We start from the raw sequence: 20,737 nt of genomic DNA on the forward strand, positions 1-20,737 counted from the left end.
CCTCCCTCACCCCAGGGAAGAGACTCGAGAGCTCGCAGACCCCATCTCCTCTTGGCAAACGTAGACACTCTTAACACTCCATCCATCGACCAAACTGTATCTGACTCTGCTAAACACCATAGAAGAGCTCTAAAAAAGCTATGGATGGGTTCCACATATAAATGATATGATATGCTATTTGTCTTTGTCTGACCTACTTAGTGTGATCATCTCTACATCCATCCACGTTGCTGTAAATGGCATTTTTCATTCTTTTTTATGGCTGAGTAGTATTCCATTGTGTATGTGTGTGATAAATATATATGTATGTGTGTGTGTGTATGTATATATATATACACCATAACTGTAAGATATCACTTATATGTGGAATCTGAAAACAAAAATGACACAAATTAACTTATTTACAAAACAGAAATAGACTCACAGACATAAAAAACAAACCTATGGTTACCAAAGGGAAAGGTGGGGTGGAGGGATGAATTAGGAGTTTGAGATTGGCAGATACAAACTACAAAATATATAAAATAGTTAAATGACAGGGTCCTACTGCATAGCACAGGGAAGGATAGTCAATAGCTGGTAATAACCTATAATGAAAAAGAATATGAAAACGAATATATGTAAATATATGTTTAACTGAATCACTATGCTGTACACCAGAAATTAACACAGTGTTGTAACTCAGCTAGACGTCAGTGCAAAGCGAAGTCCGTGGGCTGGAACAGCAGCCTCTGGCCTGAGGGCTGGCCGCGAACGGGGCGTTCCCCTCGGCAGCTGGCCCAGGACCCTCTTCTTCTGGGGCCCTCAAAGGTGACACGTGAGGGTGGGGGCCCGTTCCCTCGCTGCGTCTTAGTTGAAATGGCCCCGAATGTGAAACTTCTGAAGTGCAAGGCTGTTGTTTGCATCTGAATTAAGCCATTAAGCAGGGATACAGGTGAAGCTGTAAGAGCCTCACACAACCAGGAGGGCCGAGAAGCTGGACCAGACGTGCGTCACTGCCCCTTCCACCCCAGGGGCTCCACGGGCTGTTTCCAAACCTTCCTCTGCTTTGAACTGCAACCTGGGAAGAGTCGTTTGGTCTGTAAAGTGGGGATGCTCCAAGGGAGGGGTCCAAGGACGGTGGCCACAAATCTCTTTAGGTCCCTTATAAACAAGGCGAACTCCTGGCCATTGTAATGCTGGCCCCGTGGAGAAGGATGTGACGGCTTTAAGACTGGGACTTCACCAGCTGAACCGCGTGTTCCCCGTTCAGCACACCTGTTCACTTACAATACCCCCCTTCATTGTTTATATAAAGCATTTTTGTGCCAGGCATGGTTTAAGAACTCCAGATTAAAAACATAAAACCGTGGCTCCTGCCTCTCCAAAGGGGAGTGAGGACCGCGTGTGAAGCAGAGAAATCACGGCCTGGGACCAGGCAGGCGTCTTTCCTCCTCATCCCCCGCGCTGTCACTGGTGGTCCCCATCCACGCGGCCCCTCTGCCTGGCTCTCCGCCTCTTTCCTTGAGGCTGCTGTCATGGCCACGGCTCTGCAGGCTTCCTGCCCATTACCCCGCAGCCCCGGCCCAGAACGCACCATCCTCCTTGGCTTTGCAGACGTTCGGTTTTACTTCCAGATCCTCCTCTCTCTTCCTGTCAAATGGAAGCGGTGATGTTTGTCTCAAAGTCGAAGGCCTGGGAAGGGCCTGTGCTCTCTCCTGATCACCCCGGGGGGAGCCCCTCTCCCGTGGGCACGCAGCTCTGAAAGGCTGCTCTGCGGACTGCGTCCCGGAGAGACGAAAGGGCATCGCTCTGAGGGAAGGACGTGCCTGGGAAGGTCTGGGTCTCCCCAGTCTAAATCCACGAATCTGCATCTAGGTTCTGCAGGGGCTGGTCACCTGCCCTGGCCATAAGTATTTTATTTCCCTGAAAATGCAGTTTTTCTATCTCCAGTTCCACCTAAAGCAGAGAGCAGACACGGTGAATTAAAGGAAGCCTGCTGGTGTCACCAGCACCCAGAGGGCTCTGCCTGCAGCAGTCTGGGCCCTGGAGGCACAGGGAGGCAGGGCGGTTCTGCTGTTTGTCCGAGAAAGCCGTACCTCGTGTCGGGGGGGCCTCACGTCTGAAGACGCTGTAGGGAGAGAGGCTTTTTCAAGCCTGGTAGTTGCTGCATCTTTAAAAGCGTATTGATGGCTGTTCAACTGCTTCGAATTGAAAGCCCAGGGATTCTCCCTGTGCCAAGAGATTAGTCAGACATTCTTTCATGTGCCTGTAATGTTAACAATATTTATCAGTAAAAAGCATGATTCTGAAGAAAAGCCTTGGCTGTCCCAGAACTGTTGCATCAGCCTCTCTCCGTGGCCTGGGGGAGGGGAGGGGGCACCCCTCTTCCCCCGTCTGTGGCCTGGAAACGCCCTCATGAATCTCCCCATCGGACAAAATTCAGGATTCTGGCTGGAGAGCAGAGCCCCCCACGGACACTTTTTGGGGCCAGGACCTGGAGCTTCACAGGAGATCTCTGTCCAAAAAGTAAAGAAAACCCCGACTTCTGCGAGGCTGAAGGGAGTCAGACACCAACCCTGGGGAGTGCGACCGGGTCTCGGGAGAACACAGAGGATGCTCGGAGAGACATCCAGGGAGTGTGCGCCTTGCCTGCCTCCGCCGCGGTGACCCCGGGACAGATGCCCGCCGCCCCGTGCCTGCTCCCCCGTGGCTGCTCAGTGAGACGCCACAGTGACATTTTTATGTGTCCTTCCTCGGAAGCAGCGTGGATGACCACTGTGTGGGCTCTGCTGTTGGACTGCCCAGGACTGGCTGTTTCCAATAAAACCTCAGAAAAAAGCAGGGGCCAGCTCAGCGGGTGTGCAGGTAGTGATTTCTCGGCACCCGGGTCGCCAGCTTTGGGTCCTGCTGTGGCAGATCCTTGTGCGTGTGGTGCCCTCAGCTTCCTGCTCGGGCGGGGACATCTCAGGACTTGGCGGCTGTGTGTGTTCGCGGCTGGTCCGGGAGAGAGGAGGGGGTGTTTGCTGAAAGTGCGGCTAACAGCCTGGACTCCATCTTCTGCATGAAATCTTGCTTTCAGTTTATCTCAGTTTCAATGATTCCTTTTTTCCACCCGAAAGCAGTGGCCTAGAGGGCCAGCTGCATAACTGGGCCCCCGAGGGAGGGCTGACGGCTGAGCCGGCCGCCCCGCTGGGCTCGTGTGGCCGCTTCTCCCCCGGCGGACTTGCTGGACCCGATTTCAGAGCCCCCCGCTTCAGTCTGTTTTGTCTGCCCGGTTGAGCCGAGCCTTTGCAGCTGGGAGCCTGTCAGCAGACGTCCGCCACGCCCTGGGGTGCTCTGGGGGGCTTGTGACAGCTGGGCATTCGTGAAAGCCCACCTGGTCTGTCGTGCTGATGCATTCCCGTGGCGTGAAGGCCCTGCCGTGGGCGAGCCCGAGCTCCGGGCCAGGAGTCGGGAAGAGGCCGTGAGCAGGCGCCCAGGTGCCGCCATCCCGGGGCGGCGGGCTGCCGGGCAGGACACGGCGCTCTGCACCTTCTCAGCACGGGGGCTGGGGGGTGCGGAGCCGGGGAGGGGACCTGGGGGCACGTCCTGATTTCTGAAATGAACAAAATGCTCGTGTCCTTAAGTGATGCAGCTGACGTGGAACAAGCAAAGGGTGCGGACCGAGGCCGAGCTCAGCGCGTGGGGCATCGGCTGGGTGAGCAGCACGGGCCTGTCCGCGCAGCGAGAGGCCACGTGGCCGTGAGACGGAGCGACCCGCCGGCGCCTGCTGAGACCTGCGGGAAGCCTGAGCACAGGCCCTGGGTTAGGGCGCCCAGGCCCAGAAAGCCACGTGCGGCGGGGTTCCACTCACACGCAGGACAGAAAGCAGGTCCGCAGTTGCCAGAGGCCGGGGCGGGAGGGAGATGAGGAGTGACCATGTAATGGGCTCGGGGTTTTCTTCTGGGGTGACAAGAATATTCTGGAACAGTTAGTGATGTGTGTTGCACAGCATTGGGGTGCATTTAGTGCACTGAATATACTCCCTGAAATGGTGCAAAATCGAACAGAAAACAAAACATGTCAAAAACAAACATGTCAAAAACATGTAAAAGTTTCACTTTTGTATAAATTCTCTGTTTTAACTTTTGTCTCCCTAACCCACTCTTCTCTTTTTGTCCACAGTGTGTGCGTGCTGTGTGTGTGCGTGCTGTGTGTGTGCGTGCTGTGTGAGTGTGTGCTGTGTGTCCTGATAATCTTTGTCCTTACCTGGTAAACTCTTAAGGCCCACGGTCTGGCTGTGTTCTCATTGCCTAGCGTATTTTAGTGCTTAATAAACATTCATTGAATAAATTGAATGAATAGCTTCCTTTTCCCTGTTTTCATGGATGCTGTTACATTACAAGTCCATTTATTTCAGGAATATTAACCCAAAGATAATACCTGACATTTAAGAGCAAGGTATTTAAAATAATTACAGAATTAACCACTTAGATATGTTCAGTTTTCTCAGGAATAAGGTGCTCTTTTTTTAACTTAGAAAAAATTTTTTTTAATTTACAGAATTGAAGTATAGTTGATGCACATAAATTACAGGAATGCAGTGTAAGGACTCACCGTTTTTAAAGGCTACACTCCATTTACAGTTGTTACAAAGCAGTGGCTGCGCTCCCCGTGCTGCATAGTAGATCCTTGTAGCTTGTTTCATATCTAATAACCATCCTTTCCTCTCTCCCCCTCCCCACTGGTCACCACTTGTTCGTTCTCTGTATCTGTGAGTCTGTTTCTTTTTTGTTACATTCACTAGTTTATTTTTTAGATTCCTCATGTAAGTGATATCTTACAGTGTTTGTCTTTCTCTGACCGATTTCACTTAGCATTATACCCTCCGAGTCTATCCATGTTGCTTTTGGGGCTTTTTGGATAAACACCCAGGAGGGGCATTGCTGTGTCATATGGGAGTTCTGTTTTTAGTTTTTTGAGAAACCGCCATACTGTCGTCCCCAGTGGCGGCACCAGGTACATCCCCGCCAGCAGTGCCGAGGCGCCCTCTGCTCCCGCCCTCGCTGATTGATGTCTGCTGTCTGTTGGCTTTTTGAGGAGGGCCGTTCTGACAGGTCTGAGGTGACATCTCACTGAGGTTTTGATTTGCATTTCCCAGGTGACGGGCAATGCTGAGCGCCTTTTCCATGTGCCTGTGGACCATCTGCATTTCCTCTCTGGAAACAGGTCTGTTCAGACCTTCTGCCCGTGGCTCCGTCGGCTTGTCCTAAGAAAGGTGCTGAGCTGCACGAGCTGTTTACATATGTTGGATATTTACCCCTTAATGGTCACAGCATTTGCAAATGTTTTCTCCCATTCAGGAGGTTATCTTTTCATTTTGTCAGTGGTTTCCTTTGCTGTGCAAAAGCTTTTAAGTTTAATTAGTCCCCATTTGTTTATTTTTGCTTTTATTTCCTTTGCTTTAGGAGGAGATGGATCCAAAAAAAAATGTTGCTGCAATTTATGTCAGAGTTCTGCCTGTGTTTTCCGCTGGGAGTTTTATAGTATCTGGTCTTACATTTAGGTCATTAATCCGTTTGAGTTTATTTTTGTGTATGGTGTCAGAGAGTGTTCTGATTTCATTCTTTTACGTGTAGCTGCCCGGTCTTCCCAGCACCACTCGTTGAAGAGACCATATTTTCCCTATTGTATATTCTTTCCTCCTTTGGTATTCTCAGCGGTGAAAAGCTGAAGGCATTTCCTCTAAGATCAGGAACAAGAGAAAGATGCCCACTCTTGGCAGTTTTATTCAACATAGTTTTGGAACTCCTATCCACAGAAGTCAGAGAATAATAAGAGATAAAAGGCATCCAGACTGAGAAGGAGGAAGTACAGCTGTCACTGTTTGCAGATGACATGGTGCTGTACGTGGAGAACCCTAAAGGCGCCACAGGAAACCACCAGAGCTGAACTCAGCCAAGTTGTTGGAATCAAAAGTCACATCCAGAAGTCTGTTGCATTTCACACACTAACAATGAGCTACCAGGAAGAGAGATGAAACAATTTCATTTACCGTCACATCAAAAAGAGTAAAATGCCTGGGAATAAGCTTACCTAAGGAGGGAAAAGACCAGTCCTTGGGAAACTAGAGGACAGTGATGAAGGAAATTGGAGATGACGACCAGATGGAAAGACACGCCGTGTCCTTGGATGGGAAGAATTAATATCGTTGAAATGCGCATACTACCCAAGGCAGCTACAGATGCAGTGCAACCCCTGTCAAAGCACCAATGGCATTTTTCGCAGAACTAGAACAAGTAGTTTTAAAATTTGTATGGAAACACAAAAGTCCCCAAATAGCCAAAACAGTTTTGAGAAAGAAGAACGGAGCTGGAGGAGTCACACTCCGTGACTTTAAACTATACTACAAAGCTGTGGTCATCAAAACGGGTGTGGCGGGAACAAGATATAGAGCCCAGAAATAAACCCACACACTCACGATCAGTTAATCTACCATAAGGGAATAAGGTGATCTTGAAATCAAAATTTTTAAATGTGTGGCAGGTGGTGAGATGATATTTTTCTGTATACATTTAATATTTTATGGTGTATCACAGTGTAATTGTTCTCAGCGGTGTTAACAAATGAGGAAAGACAGACCCCCCCTGGCCCTCCACGTAATAAGTAAGTATTGAGGGCTTTTGTCTGAAGTTTTAATTTGACCCATGTTCATGGAAAACAAGAACTCAGCTGCCATTACACATTTAAACTGAATATGCTTCATGAGTTTTTCTTTTTCATAAAATTTCCAGCTATCGAAATGTCCACTGGGGTTTAATTTCTACAAGCGAACATTATTATTTGGCGCACACTTCTGGCAACAGGGAGCTTGTAGTTTGTGAAAAGAAAGCCACAAGCCGTACGAGGAACTGCAGTGCCGTTAAAGATGCCCAGAGGAGGATAAAAATGAACATTCTCATCCTCGGAAACTGAGCACCCCCCACACAGACCCTTGGCAACGTTCTGTAAACACTGGCAAGTGAGAAAACTGAAATACTTCTGCTTTCTTCCTCCTTGAGGAATATAACTACTTTTTTCCTGGAGAAGGGACGGCTGTTTGTTGACACCTCGTTGGCCAACTCTGCGTTTCAGCATCCGCCCTCCCCTGTGTGTGGCCCCCACCTGGGGCGGGCGGCCGGGGACCCTTCCACCCCGTTTCTGTGGGAGTGACAGGGTCCCTGACCTGTGATTCACGGTCTCACGCGGGCTTTTAAGGGACAACCTCCCAAACACCGATCCGAACACTCTTCTAAGCCTGTTAAGTTCTTAGTAAGGGACTTAGTTTAAATGAATGACGTGATTTACAGATTTTACCTGCATAGCTATTCTGTGCCCTTCCCCGAAGTTGATTTTAGGGGAGTTTTGGCAAATGCATACTAAAAGGGAAAGCATATAATACAATGTGGATTAACCGAAACAAACCGCAGAACATACGACGTTCCAAGTTAAAAAGAGAAACGATACTAAAGCTTATTCCTATGTATTATAGTGTGTATGAGTGTGGATGTGAGTGTGTCTGTGTGTGCGTGAGTGTGTGTGAGACTGTGTGACGTGTGTGTGAGTGCGTATGTGTGTATGTGCATGTGTGTGTGGATGTGAGAGTGTGTTACTGTGTATGACATGTGTGTGTGTCTGTGGATGTGAGAGAGTGTGTGACTGTGTGTGAGTGTGTCTGGGTGTGAGTGCGAGTGCTGGGATGCGGGGCGCAGGGGGAGCTCTGTGCAGCCCAGGATCGCAGGCTCCGGCGTGTAGCTCAGGTCCGGCAGCGTGGCTGTCTGCAGCGCGGTCTGGGCCTCGGATCAGCGGTGGCCGCCAGCCGCCTGCCACCCGCCTCGTGCGGGAAGGGGTGCGGCTGCTGTGACGCACGCCTCACCGCAGGCAGACCCGGTCTCAGAGGTGCCCGAGCAGCCCGCGGCCCGAGCGCGCGCGGCCACCCCCCAGCCTGCTTCTGCAGCCCCGCGGAGCCCTGCGCGCCGTGGGCGAGGGTCCAGGGCTGGAGTGACCTCGCTGCCAGAGCTGACGTCTGGCCACCTGCCCTGCTGACACTGCAGGAGCTTCTTTTTGTCTCTCAGGGAACACTGACTCCCTGAAATGGCTGTTAGCACCACTGTTGCCATTTACTTGAAGTACATGAAATCACAAAACGGCTTCAGAAAGGATAAAAGTTGTGCGTCATTGGCCCTGAAATGTAAAATTTTATGTTTGAAGCCTGGAGAACAAGCACTCGTGAGTTCCTCGTGAGCCTGTGACGAAGGGGTGACATCTAAGGACCGGGGTTGCGGCTCCTGGCTCCCTCATTAGGGAGAGTCTCTGACCTGGTCTCCTGCCAGCATCAGGCCTGTCACCTGTGCCCGGCCCCACCTGTGCCCCCCAAGGCTGAGCCCCGTGGTGGTGGTGGGGCCTGCGGGCCGCGAATTTTCACAGCACTTCCTGCGGATTTTCCACTTACTTGGTGGTTTTCCTGTAATCTTTATCTCAGTAAATTTTGATCTCAGGCCATATTGTGAAGGTCCTACAAAAATGAGAGGATGGACCCCTGTGCAAACGTCTTCAGATTTCCAGGAAACAAAGAACCGATGTGTTACAGATGCACAGCATACAAAGGTAGAAAGTTGAGTTTAACTTTTCTGGGCAAAACTTAACGAGACTCTACAGGAAGCTCCTGTTCCTCTGCCTTCAAAACAACTGAAAGTAGAATTACTGGAAACATCGTCTTGTCAGCTTTTATGAGATCTTTCTCATAAAGACAGAGAACAGGTAAACAGATGGATATCACAGGTTTACTCTTTAAAGCAGATTTATTATCATGGGGCCAATGCAGAGGCAGCTGAGCAGTCCAGACTTCTACAGTAGAGATGCACTCTCCACAGAGAGGGGCACGGCCGCGTCCGTAGGGGTCTGAAACGGTGGCGTTCTGCGTACAGGTCGCGTTCTGCGTGGCACAGTTCCTTGAAGAGACTAATCTGTGCACAGAGTGCGCGTTACTGCATTCATCCAGATGAGCGAGCAACCAACCAGGACGCTGTTTCCTGCGCCCGTCACGCACACGCCTCACTCCTTTCCTGCCTCTTTAAGGCACTGTAAACCACCCGGGCTCCCTGCCCATCACTTTGGCAGAGAGGGTCCCCGGCGCTCCCCGCCGCGGCCAGTGACCTCTGGGCAGAGTCCTGTCCTCTCTCAGCTGCTAAGAGTCTTGCAGGGTCCTTCCACTCTGCGTCTCCACCTCTGCTCACCACAGCTTCCTGCTTGTTACGTTTAAGACAGACAGACAGACAGACACCTTAACCTCAGCCTCTCCTTCCAGCTCTCCCATCCACCCCCCCCCCCCCACCGCTCCGCGTCTCGGGGCCCTAGAATAACCTTCGGTCAGTGGTTCTGTGATCTTAGATGAGAGAAGTTGTGTGTTCCTCACTTCCTCTGTGTCTGTAGCTGTTTTAGGGGGAGGTTGGTAGAAGCATCGTCCCAGACAGCCAGTGAGATCGAATCTTAAACCAGACATTTTGTAGCCAATAATTATGTCTAAAAATTGATTATGTGATGAGGGAGTTAATTATTTAGGATTTATATTTTGTTTTACAGTAATTTGAAAGTCATTTTCCACAAGAACATCTTTTTTTAAGATGTTGCCGCCTCCTCCATTTGTAGCAGGGTGTGCGGCCTTTGGGAACAGGCTTGTCCTAGTCACCGCACAGAGTGGATGGTGGGGGGCATTGTTTCAGACCGACTGGTCGACTCAGATAGTAGCACAAAACACACACGATGCTCATTCAAGACCTCCTAGGGCTGAGGGGCGTGGATATTAAAGATTCGCGAAGAGCAGAGAAACAAATTTAGTATTTTTCCTCACCTATTGGGACAACAAATATGTAAATGAAAAAAACCGAAAAGCTAAAAGGATCGAAACCCATCAATAATGTAAATATTCATCAGTTCTAGTCAGGAAAATACGGTATTGAAGACTTCATTGTATTGAAGACTTTAACCTAAAGGGCAAATGTGTTTGCTTCAGACTTGCTGCATTTGAGATCCTTCACCCTGATGTACAAAGTGTTCTAACAAATCAGTAGGACAGAAGACGAACACCTAACAAGCAGTTCACAAGAGAAAGCAGTAAAATTGCCCCCGAACCTAGGAAAATTTGTTTAATTTCATCCCTAATTATAGAAATGTAAGTTCCAATTAAATGTTTTATAAAAGGATTCATAGAACTGAATTCAGTCAAGTATATGTATCTGAGTAAAATTTGAAGGTAAAACTTGGATACTATTCATCGGAATTCTACACACGATGTATCCCACTGCGATAGTTTAGCTCCCCGAAGGTAGGTTTAGGAATTTCTCTCAAACTAATAGCTGACTAGGTGTTCAAAACTTTGTTATGTATAATAGCAAAAATGTAGAATGAGTTTATATATAGTTAATGAGGAACTTGCATTTTATGAATTTATGTAATACTCTGTGTGCAGTAAAACGACTCCATGCCCCTATTTATTGACATGGAAAGAGTTACATTGCTTATTATTAAGTGATTAAAGCAGCGTCATCTGCATGTGAATCATCAGAGCAGGGAATGGCGGACATCACAAAATAAGGGTATTCCACAGAGGTGAAAATGGTGTTTTAAAAAATATATAGAGATTCTTTAATAGAAAAATTATTGATTGAAGGGTGGTGAAGAATTTTTCCTTATCCTTACTTTCTTCCGGTTACTTTTAACCCATTAATGATAAGTCACATCTGGGAATTAGGACGCGGGAAATTTTGCAGATCTCAGCATTTCACCAAAATGCCGACCTTGCTCACTGTCGGGGAAATTGCATTACTTGGATACCGTCGTCCATTAGAGCAGCCATTTCTTGGGTTTAATGGAGTTCAGCTACAATTCAACACCCGAGCGTCTTAACGTCTGCAAAGCAGAATGTCACCATTAGTCAACTGAGAAGAATCCTTTTTTCGCTTAGAATTTCACATTATGTTTAGTGTTTAGTGACTGGTGAAATCTCGACTCTTTGATTGGATGTGAAGATCTTTTGCATGAAAGAGTTAAAGATAATGCAAATGAGCTTCCACCAGAAAACTCAGAAGTGGTGTGATTTCCCGATGTTGGAGTGTTTCATCAGCAATTTCTCTGCCAGGTCACGTGTCATCTGCCTGGCAGCACCTGCAATATATGAAAGTGCTTCCATTTTTATAGGGCTCTGCTGGCAAAAATCTACCACTCCCATGAATTATTAGAGCTTTTCTGCTAATTATTTTGGAAAAAGCAGAGGTGCACGTCCGAGCTCCGATGGCGCTCACCGTCTGGGATGTGCTCGGTGTGAGACTGTTCCATTGGAAGGAAAGCTGTGCCTGATTTGACCGCCAGTTTCCCAGCTGCATCATGAAACTTACAGGAAAACCCAAGTGACTTTATTTTTGTATTAGAAATTGAGCCACAAATGGATTTTAAAAATTATTAATAAAAGTAATCGAGGAAATACAAACAAAGTGAGTAACCAATTTACAACATGAAGGAGGAGATGTTTGCATTTTCAATAACGTTTGGGAGGAAATAAAATTAAAAACAGAATGGGACTTGTTGAAAACCCCTTCATGTTATAAAGACCCCAGAGTAATTTGTTAAAAAAATACAGATGACCAGAGGCAGCCTGGGAGAACTCAGACGTCTGGTTTCAAGTAACAGGCAAAGCCCTGTGGTTTTAAACCACTACTCCAGAAAAATTAGAAGAAATAAAAAATGATCAGCCCTGCTCCATCAGTGCAGGGTGCATATCCCTGTGTTTTTGTGCAGACTGACTGCTGCTGGGCGCAGAGATCAACAAAATTCCCACGGGATGAGCTTGTAGGTTCCAGGTGAAGAGTGACATGAGGAGGGCTTCGGTAGCACGTTGTGATGTCACTACGGTGACATCTGAACTTAATCAGACACACAAAAACTCTCTGGATTTTAAAAAAAAAAATTCCAATTGGAGCAAGACACAAAGGGTAGGAAAGAGAGACAAGGACAGGACCCCCCGTGGGACAGAGCCACATGGACAGGAGGGAGATAAAGCCCTGGGCCCGGAGTCCCGAATCCCCTGCCCCTCAGCTTTTCCGAACAGGGAGCCGATAACTGTACTGACTTCATGAATTAAATTAGCTGATCTGTGTGAAGCTGGCACCTTGTAAGAGCACCAGTATAACCTCGTTTTCATTAAAGTATAGTTGATTTGCAATGTTGTTAGTTTCTGATGTACAGCATAGTGGCTCAGTTATATATACATATATATGTGTAGTTTATCTATATACTATATATGTATATATATATGTGTGTGTGTGTGTGTGTATATACACACACACACACACACATATATTCTTTTTCATATTCTTTTCCATTATAGGTTGTTAATAAGATACTGAATAGATTTCCCTGTGCTCTACAGTGGGATCTGGTTGTTGATCTATTTTTTATATATAGTAGTTTGTATCTGCAAATCCCAAACTCCTACTTTATCCCTTCCCACCCCCTTTCCCTCCTGATAACCATGAGTTTGTTTTCTGTCTGTCTTTCTGTTTTGTAAATAAGTTCATTTGTATCATGTTTTCAGAGTCCACATGTAAGTGATATATCATATGATATTTGTCTTTCTCTGGCTTACTTAATATGATAATCTCCAGGTCCATCCATGCTGCAGCAAATGGCATTATTTTATTCTTTTTTATGGCTGAGTAGTATTTCATTGCCTATCTATATATACACACATACATGTATACATACATGCACACACACACACACACCACATTTTCTTTATCTAGTCATCTGTCGGTGGGCATTTAGGTGCCTCCATGCCTTGGCTAACCTGTTTTTATTGCTGTGTTAATTTAGAGGAGAATGTCCACTCTCTTAATTTAAAATACGGTTTTAAAAGGTTAGAATTTACTTAAATGTTTCCATTCCCACCAAAAATTTGGATGCTCAGAGGATTGTGAAAATCTTATTTTCATTGTTCATGTTTAGTGCTCTTTGAGATACAAATGTCAGACTTGAAGCTAGACTTAAGGCTGGAGGAAACAACACAGATTTCCCTCTAAAACAGGAGGGGCAGGAAGGTGAGGGCATGGCAACAGCTGGAAACAGACCCCAGGTGCCATCAGTGGCCCCCTCCCCTCTCCCAGCTTCCTGCTCAAGACCCCTTCCTTCCTCTTCCACAGTTTTCTCCCTGCGGCCGCATGGTGAACGTGGTGAGGGCTGGGCTCACGCCACCCTCGTTCTCTGACAGGTGAGGACAGAGAGCTTATCACCTGTCAGGTGGAGCCAGCCGGGGCAAGGGTCCGCTTTGGCCTGACTGAGCCCATCACGTGCCCATCCTGGTCCCCTGAGGCCAGGGAGATGGATGCTGCGAGGGTGCCCAGATCCCTACCTCAGCGGCCAGGGCGGAAGGTGAGGTGACTGGAGCCTGGTGGAAGCAACTCCCCAACCTGGGCAAATAGTTCCCAAAGAAAGGAAGTCTCTGTAATGGCTTTCTGTTCAGGAAGGAAGGGAGCTTGGAAGCTGCCGAGGCCAGCAGGAAGATGGGGCAGAAGCAGGAGTGAGGGGGTGGACAGACAGCCTTGGCTCACTTTGTGCAGGAGTAGCTGTCAATAGATTCGCTCCAGGCAGAGGTGCCCCCTTGGAGTGCTGGTGCAGAAGGATGCTAAAGGGTGTTTTGTCACCTGGGACTCACGGTGGGACGCCGGAACTCGCTCTGCATCCTGTCAGCCCGGAGCTTGTCTCTGGCTTCTGGACTCTGGTCCTCCCTCCTCTCCTGACTTCAGCTCTGTCATTGGGATGCTGGTGCCCTCAAGGGCAAATTTTAAAAATGAAGAATCACAGGGTGCTCTTTCTGCCTGCCTCCTCTGAGACCAGAGAGGAGCGGTCCCTCTTGTGGGCTGCACCCATTTCTGCAGGCTGCGTGTCTTCCTTTCCGTGCCTTCGCCTGGAGAATGCAGCGTGTCCCAGACTTCTCCATGTTATAAATCTCATTTAAAAAGTGTTGAATCAAGGGAGTCTGCCAGGGGCTTTGTTTTCTCGACTTCTCTCTTGTGCAGAGGGGAGTAACATTACCTTACCGTGTAAAACATGGTGAATGGCTTTAAAAGAATTCCCCAGCAACAGAATAATGGGCTGCCAAAAACGTTCCTGGTGCCAAAGGATCTGGGTATGTCTGTTCCAATTATTGTGTGTTTCTCGTTCCATCGTGGCTAAGTGCTCACAAAAGACGTAAAAACCCAAAGCTCTGGGGTATGTTGTATTCGAGGGCAGAAACCAAATTTTAATATATCCAGCCCCACACCTAACGTATTGGGATGGTTACCAGAGGCCCCGCAGCAGACGGGTTTGAGGGCCTGCCGCGAGTCAGGTGCAAAGGTTCCTGGGAACCTGCTGCCTGGTGGCTGGAGGGACGTTGCGTTCCACCGTCTCTGCTGTGCGGAAGGATGTTTATTTTAAGGAGCACAGGAAGTCTCGCTACCCCCCCCCCCCAAAAAAAACTTTTAGCTTATCCTGCCTTGTTGAATAAGTTTATTTTTCTCAGAAATAGGAAGACGGAACCTGTTTCTTAATTAAAGTTCCATGTTTTAAAAGCCGGATGGTGCTGAATAGCCAAGTTGTTTATTTTTAGACTTTTCATTTTACCTTGATAATAAATTGAGTCTGTTCAAAAGAGTGTTTTTGTCTAGAGTTTATTTTGAAAATCAGTTTAGGAATATGCTGAAAAGATCTGGGGGGAAATGGAAATAGGGGGGGAACCCCTTGAAAGGTGTTTTGTTTCTCAGTGAAAGCAAGAAAAGTCCAGAAAGGCAGCATCTAACCCCTGCCCCTCCCCGGGCCCACCCCGGACCCTCCCCGCCGGGGTCCGAGTGAGACGGTCTGGTTCCCACTTGGCACGGGGCGCTTAATCTCTCCCACTTCTTAGTCCGGGCCAGGCCGTTACCGCTGTCCTGAATTCAGTGTGGCTTCTGACTCGGGTTGTACATTCTTAATCGCCTCTGTCTCGGGTACAGGATGACTGTCTTCCAAGAACTCCTGAGATAAGGACTCTCAGTTGTTCGCCTGTGACTCGCAGGACAGACGACATTCACACGGGCTCATTCCACTGGGCCAGGGCCCAGGGGAAATTCCTGGGCTGGTTAACTAAAATTCCACGCCTTTTACTCCTGCGCAGCAAAGCAGATTGGAATTCAGCCGGATGACAGTAACTTCAACCAAGGAGATAAACCTCAATCTGCTTTACACTTGTGTGTGGACGAGTATGTGTAATTCATCCGAAATTTAGTCCTTTATTGTTTATAACAACTGTTTAAATGCTCCATCCTAACGGAGCAGTATGAACCCAAATCCCTGAGTGAGACGCCACCATTCCCGCTCTCTTGCGACTAGCCTCGTCCTCGTCCTCGTCCTCAGGGAGGGCCCAGGCACCACACTGTGTGGCCACCCGCCGTTCCCGAAAGCCTGTCCGAAGCCTGGGAAGCCCTGAATGGCCACCTGAGAATAAAGTGTTCTGGGCAGGGTTCTCAACAAAGAAACCTGAACGCCACCCTGGTTTGTTGCGACGTGAGGGAGAGGCAGGGGCGCTTTTTTAGCTGAATCCCCTCTTCCTGTTTGCAGGAATGAATTGCACAGCAAGGTGATAATTGCCTCCTGTGATTATTAAGCCCCTAGTGGACGACACCGCTCGAGGATGTAGGCCCGGGGTGGGGGGCAGGCGGTGGTGTTTACTTGCAACAGTTACTGAAATCTAGATGCTGTCGCCGCTGCCTGAGCATCGGGGAAAAGGTAAAAGTGGGGGTTGGCATGAACCCTTAGCTCTTATAAGTATAGATTTTTTATTAAAATGGTCTTTGATTTAAAACGCCAGCACATTTCTTTATGTAAAGTGGTCAGAAGTTATTATGCTTATATTGTGAGGAAGAATTATTTCATGGAAAAACTGTAGAGAATCTTTTTTATACCCAGCTGTGCTTCTGTGGAGTTGGAGACACTGGTCATCAAGTCACATCACTGGAAACAGCATTTTTGCATCAGGAGACTTGTGATCAAAATACTTAGCTTAAAAAAGAAGTGTTAACCCTGCGCTTCAGCGCTGGGGAGGTAAAGCCTTGGTGTAGAATGAGTCAGGGGTCCGGATGTCCACTGGCTTTCCAAGTGCCCCGTGATGTTAAAAGCTGGGCTGTAGGGAGTGCAGCCTACAGTATGCTGTTCCATTATTTTTTAATTGAAGTATCGTCAAATGACTGGATAAGGAAGCTGTGATGTATTTTACACAATGGAATACTAGTCGGCCATCAAAAAGAGTAAAATAATGCCATTTGCAGCAGCATTGATGTTCATTATATAACAGGAGAGTTTTCCTCATACTCTTCTGCCCGGGACACGTGTGGAATTCAGAGAGTGATTTCGTGGCCGCTGCGTCAGCAGAGGAGGGGGTGGGTGCTGTCGTGTTGCTGAGGGGGCACACTTCCCTGCGCTGTTCTCCGGAGGATCATTTGAGGGTGGAGGCGGGGAGGAACGCATTTAAGGGAAAACAGCTATCCCACTTAAATATCCAACCAAGTCTCTGCCAGGTGATGCAAAAACAGGATAGCACTCTGGGAATCCTTGACCTGCACTCACGGTGTCCCTTCCTTTGGTTACAGGCTCAACCTGGGAAAAGACGTTCCGACAGATCGGCTTTGAAAGGTAAGCAGGACTTCGCAGGAACCCACGTTTAGTTACTCAGGACCTGGTTTGCTGCCGGCAGCTCACCAACTGGGAACTGGTGGTCTCGCCGCCGCCGCTCCTGTGACCGTGCCTGCGAGCGCGCCATCACTTCTGAGTCTCAGTTTCCTTGTGAGGTCGACCTTTGCTTTATAACATCCTTGCCTGAGCACGGAGTGGAGGGGGGATTAAGTGGAGCAGTCTATGTGAAAATGCTCCTTAAACTGTGAAGCAGCAGGAAAGGGAAGGAGCCGGGTTAGAGCATTACAGGAGATGGCGTTTGTTTCCATTTGCATTCAGCTCTGTCCATTAAGTACAGAGGAGTGTGTATTTATATTCACGTCTTCCCAAGGACTGTATTTTTTAATGGAGGGACTGGGGACTGAACCCAGGACCTTGTGCTGCTGAGCGTGAGCTCTGCCCTCCCCCCTCCAGTTATTAAAACCGTTCGATCTTTTTAGCTCTAAATGAAAGGCTGACATCATGTTACTCTGAGCTAAAAGCATTTCTACACCAGCATCTCCACAAAAGGAAAAAAAACTGACTCACAATAACATCAGAAAATGTGGAGGTCGGGTCGTACAGACCTGACAGCGGCTCACGGCGGCTTGGGTGACCTCGGCGTCGACACGGCTATTGAAAGGGAGAAAAGTCGTTTTAATGTTTGTGCTCTGTCGGTGATTTTGACTAGTTCTCTTCACAGTGTTGAAGATGTGTTTTTATGCTGACAGAGCTTAGACCACATAAAAGAAAGAACAAAATACCTTAAAATGCATCATTTCTGCGGTAGCAAGTGCGAACAGCCGGCTCATCCCCGGGCGGCCGGCGATGGCATTTCCAGAACCATTTTAACTGGTTCTCAGCTTGTGCCTTTCCCTGCGCGCACCTCCTCGCGTCGGCCCCGTCCCCGTGGTTGCCCGGGCAGGTCACGGCGTCTTTACGGTTGTTGGAGGAGGGTGCCTTGGGGTGGGCGGCTCTCACAGACCAGCGTGAAACCAAGGATGAAGGTCACATGCAGCTTCATTCTGTGTGAAATCTTTTTTCCAGAGGATCTTTCTCTTGATTTGTCTTTTGTGTTATGAAAAAGTCAAACAAAGGGGAGAAACAGCTAATCAGACATCACGTGCCCACGGCCCAGCATCAGTGAGACTTTGCACACTTGCTTTGTCCACTTTTGGGGGGGAGAAAAATATTTCTGAAATATTTTAAAGAAAATCTCATATATCGTGTCATTTCATCCCTGTATAAGTCAGTATACATCTCTGAGAAAATGGGTGCTTTCTTCCCGAATCATAAGCCACACTCACCCCCAGTACGAACACCTGTGAGTCCTCAGCACTGCTTAATACCCAGTCGGTGCTTCCACGTCCTGATCATCTCAGAGATGTCACCTTCCAGATGCCAGGTTGAGTCAGCAGACTCCTAAATCCCACACATCCCATTTTAGTTGTTTTTGGTAAATTTTGTTTTCTGAGTCGTGATGAACATACTGTACTCTGTGAGTCTCAGCTGTGCAGCGTGGTGACGGGGTATCTGCGTGTGTCTTGAAACAGTCACCACGGTTTGACCGGTTCCCCGCTGTCACCGCACGTTCTGTTCTGTTGTCTCACCGCAAGCTTCTGTACAGGGATCGGGTCCCCCAGTCCCCTCCCAGCTCCGTTAGTCACTGACTTCTGAGGAAACCAGCTCAGGAGGCTTGCAGACGGCCCCGCATCTGGACTAGTCTGTCTGTGGCATCGTTCACCTTGACATTCTGTCCCCGTGTCACGTAAACGTAATCGCTCCCTTTCCGTCCCTGAGGCCCACCGCGTGTGGACGCCTCGCCCCTTGATGCAGGCCCCCTGGTCCTTGCTCGTTTCCGTGCTCCCATGGAGGCTGGAAGTGCCAAGCCCATCCAGCATCCGGGACCAGCCAGCCCACGGGAGGTCGTGTAGGCCATTTCCTGTCTTTGGCTCTTACAAAATAGGTCATGTGGAACAGCTTTGGGCACACTTGTGTTTTTGCCAGGTATCCTGGCGGGAGAGTCCCAAGTACTATCGAAGAGCAAGTTTTTATGGAATTTTTCTAAACGTGGCCAAGTTTCTCTCCCTAAAGTTTTGGCAGTTTGCACTTCCACCAGCAACGGATGAGAGTAATTATTTCCCAGAGCCTCGCCACCGGAACATGCTGGCAAACTTGAGAATTTTTTTGCCAGCCCAATAGGTGAGAAATGCTATCTTAATGTCCTTTTAATCTGCGTTTAGCCTGAGTTTTTTTCCCTAAAGGACAGGCTCAGATTCTTTGCCGTCTCCTGAGTGGCGCCCTCTGGGCGAGAGCTGCTTCTAAGATGGTTAAGGATTCGTCAGTCCACAGGGTTTGGCAACTGAAACATTTCCTTCCTACTTTACGTGACCTTCGCCTTTTGCTGACTTGAGCAATGGTTTAATGAGAACAGCACCCGGGCACCGAGCACTGTGGCGTGTCCATCACTTACAGGCCACAGACTGGGGACCGGCAGACTTTTACCATCGAGGGCAGAGCGCCCACCTCCACGTCCACCGGCCCTGCGGGTCCTTTGCAGCGGCCACAGCAGCGAGCATGGCTGAGTTCCAGTAAAACTTTATTGACAAAGACAAGAAGCTGCTGCCCGTCGTTTGTGACCCACACGGTGGGCTGTGGTCCCCACGTCATAGGTCCAGGAGCCCGAGGAGAATCGGGTAGCCACCCAGGAGGTCGTGGCCACCCGGGGGTACTGGGGTACTGAGCTGCACTTGAGCGAAGCTGTGCCTGGTTCCAGAGACTAAGGTTTCCGCAGCAAGCCACTCTGAGTCCCCGAGTGACAGGCGTCCCTGTGCTAGGTCCCCCCCCTCGTGGCTCCTGGGGACACCATCCTAAGTCGTAAGTCTCACTGGCTGTTCTCATTTTGTGAACATTTTGAAGAAACCAGACAGGAGGATTTCCATAATGCCTCTCTTAAACGGGCATGCTTCCAAAGAGATGTGCAAATAAAAACACTGTTAAGAAACATGTCAGGTGATAGGCTGTATTTTTGAACTGTAGTCTTAGTTTTGTGACCATTCCTATTTTTATTCTTTTTTCTTTTTTTTTAATTTTATTTTTTATGGAAGTATAATCAGTTTGCAATGTTGTGTTAATTTCTGGTGCATATCACTTATATGTGGGATCTAAAAAATGACACAAATGAACTTATTTACAAAACAGAAACAGACTCACAGACGTAGAAAACAAACTTATGGTGACCCGGGGGAAAGGAGGGGGTGAGGGATACATTGGGAGTTGGGGTTTGCGTCTGTACTTCTAGGCGTGATCTGAAACTGTCATCCGAGTTCCCCGGGTCGTCCGTTCTTGTTTACGAGCAGGGAGCTGTTGCTGCCAGATGCCCAGTGAGATGAGATGCAGAGCGGACACTGGTTTGGGGGCTGTCGCGCGTTTCCTGTGGCAAAGGCCGCACCCGGCCTGTTGCGTGCGGCTTCTCTGCTTCTCCAGGTTCCCCTCGCCTTTCTCTTAAAGGAAATTCCAGTTGTATCTTCAAAGGCAGCTCTCCGGTTCTTTAAAGCCACTCTGAGATATTGATCCTCTCAGCTCTAGGCCCTTTCAAGTTTGCCCATCAGTCTGTTTGCTAGCAGAGTATTTCAAAAAGTGGTCATGTCGTAAAAAAAATAATAAAAGAGGGACTGAGTCAGCTGAACCTCCGCACTTTCCCCCAGAAAGGAAAGCGAAGGCGTCCTCTGCTGTGCGTTTTGTGGTTGAAGGGGGGCCCCAGGCGTCCGGCCGGCCTGCCCTGGGGCAGCGACACTTGCCATGAGGTGATGGTTGGCCATCTCCTTCCTGGAAACTGTCGTTATTTTCACGGCCTCAGGGTAAGTACACCTGGTCACAGTGTGGATGGCTGGATTCATGATAAAAGGGTATGTTCACCTTGCAGACAGCTGCCCCCGTGGGTGACATTGGGAGTTTAATTTAGGACTTCCGCAGAGGACAGAGGAAGGATGTAGGTTCATGTAACATTGGTGTCCCCGAC

General features: G+C 48.5%; 1 protein-coding gene across 15 annotated transcripts in view; it reads left to right on the forward strand.

The window, feature by feature from the left end:
- PIEZO2 (piezo type mechanosensitive ion channel component 2) overlaps positions 1-20,737 on the forward strand; it is a 291,301-nt gene that overhangs the window by 115,156 nt on the left and 155,408 nt on the right. For all 15 annotated transcript variants that reach the window (XR_012502078.1, XR_012502079.1, XR_012502076.1 and 12 more), the window contains one exon: positions 16,656-16,698. Coding sequence is in view for 9 of the 15 variants with exons in the window: in XM_074352407.1 (XP_074208508.1) it covers positions 16,656-16,698 (43 nt within the window). In the remaining 6 variants the exon portion in view is untranslated. The remainder of the gene's footprint in view (positions 1-16,655; positions 16,699-20,737) is intronic.

This window comes from Camelus bactrianus, chromosome 24 (assembly GCF_048773025.1).
Source record: "Camelus bactrianus isolate YW-2024 breed Bactrian camel chromosome 24, ASM4877302v1, whole genome shotgun sequence".
In the NCBI taxonomy this organism is placed as follows: Eukaryota; Metazoa; Chordata; class Mammalia; order Artiodactyla; family Camelidae; genus Camelus; species Camelus bactrianus.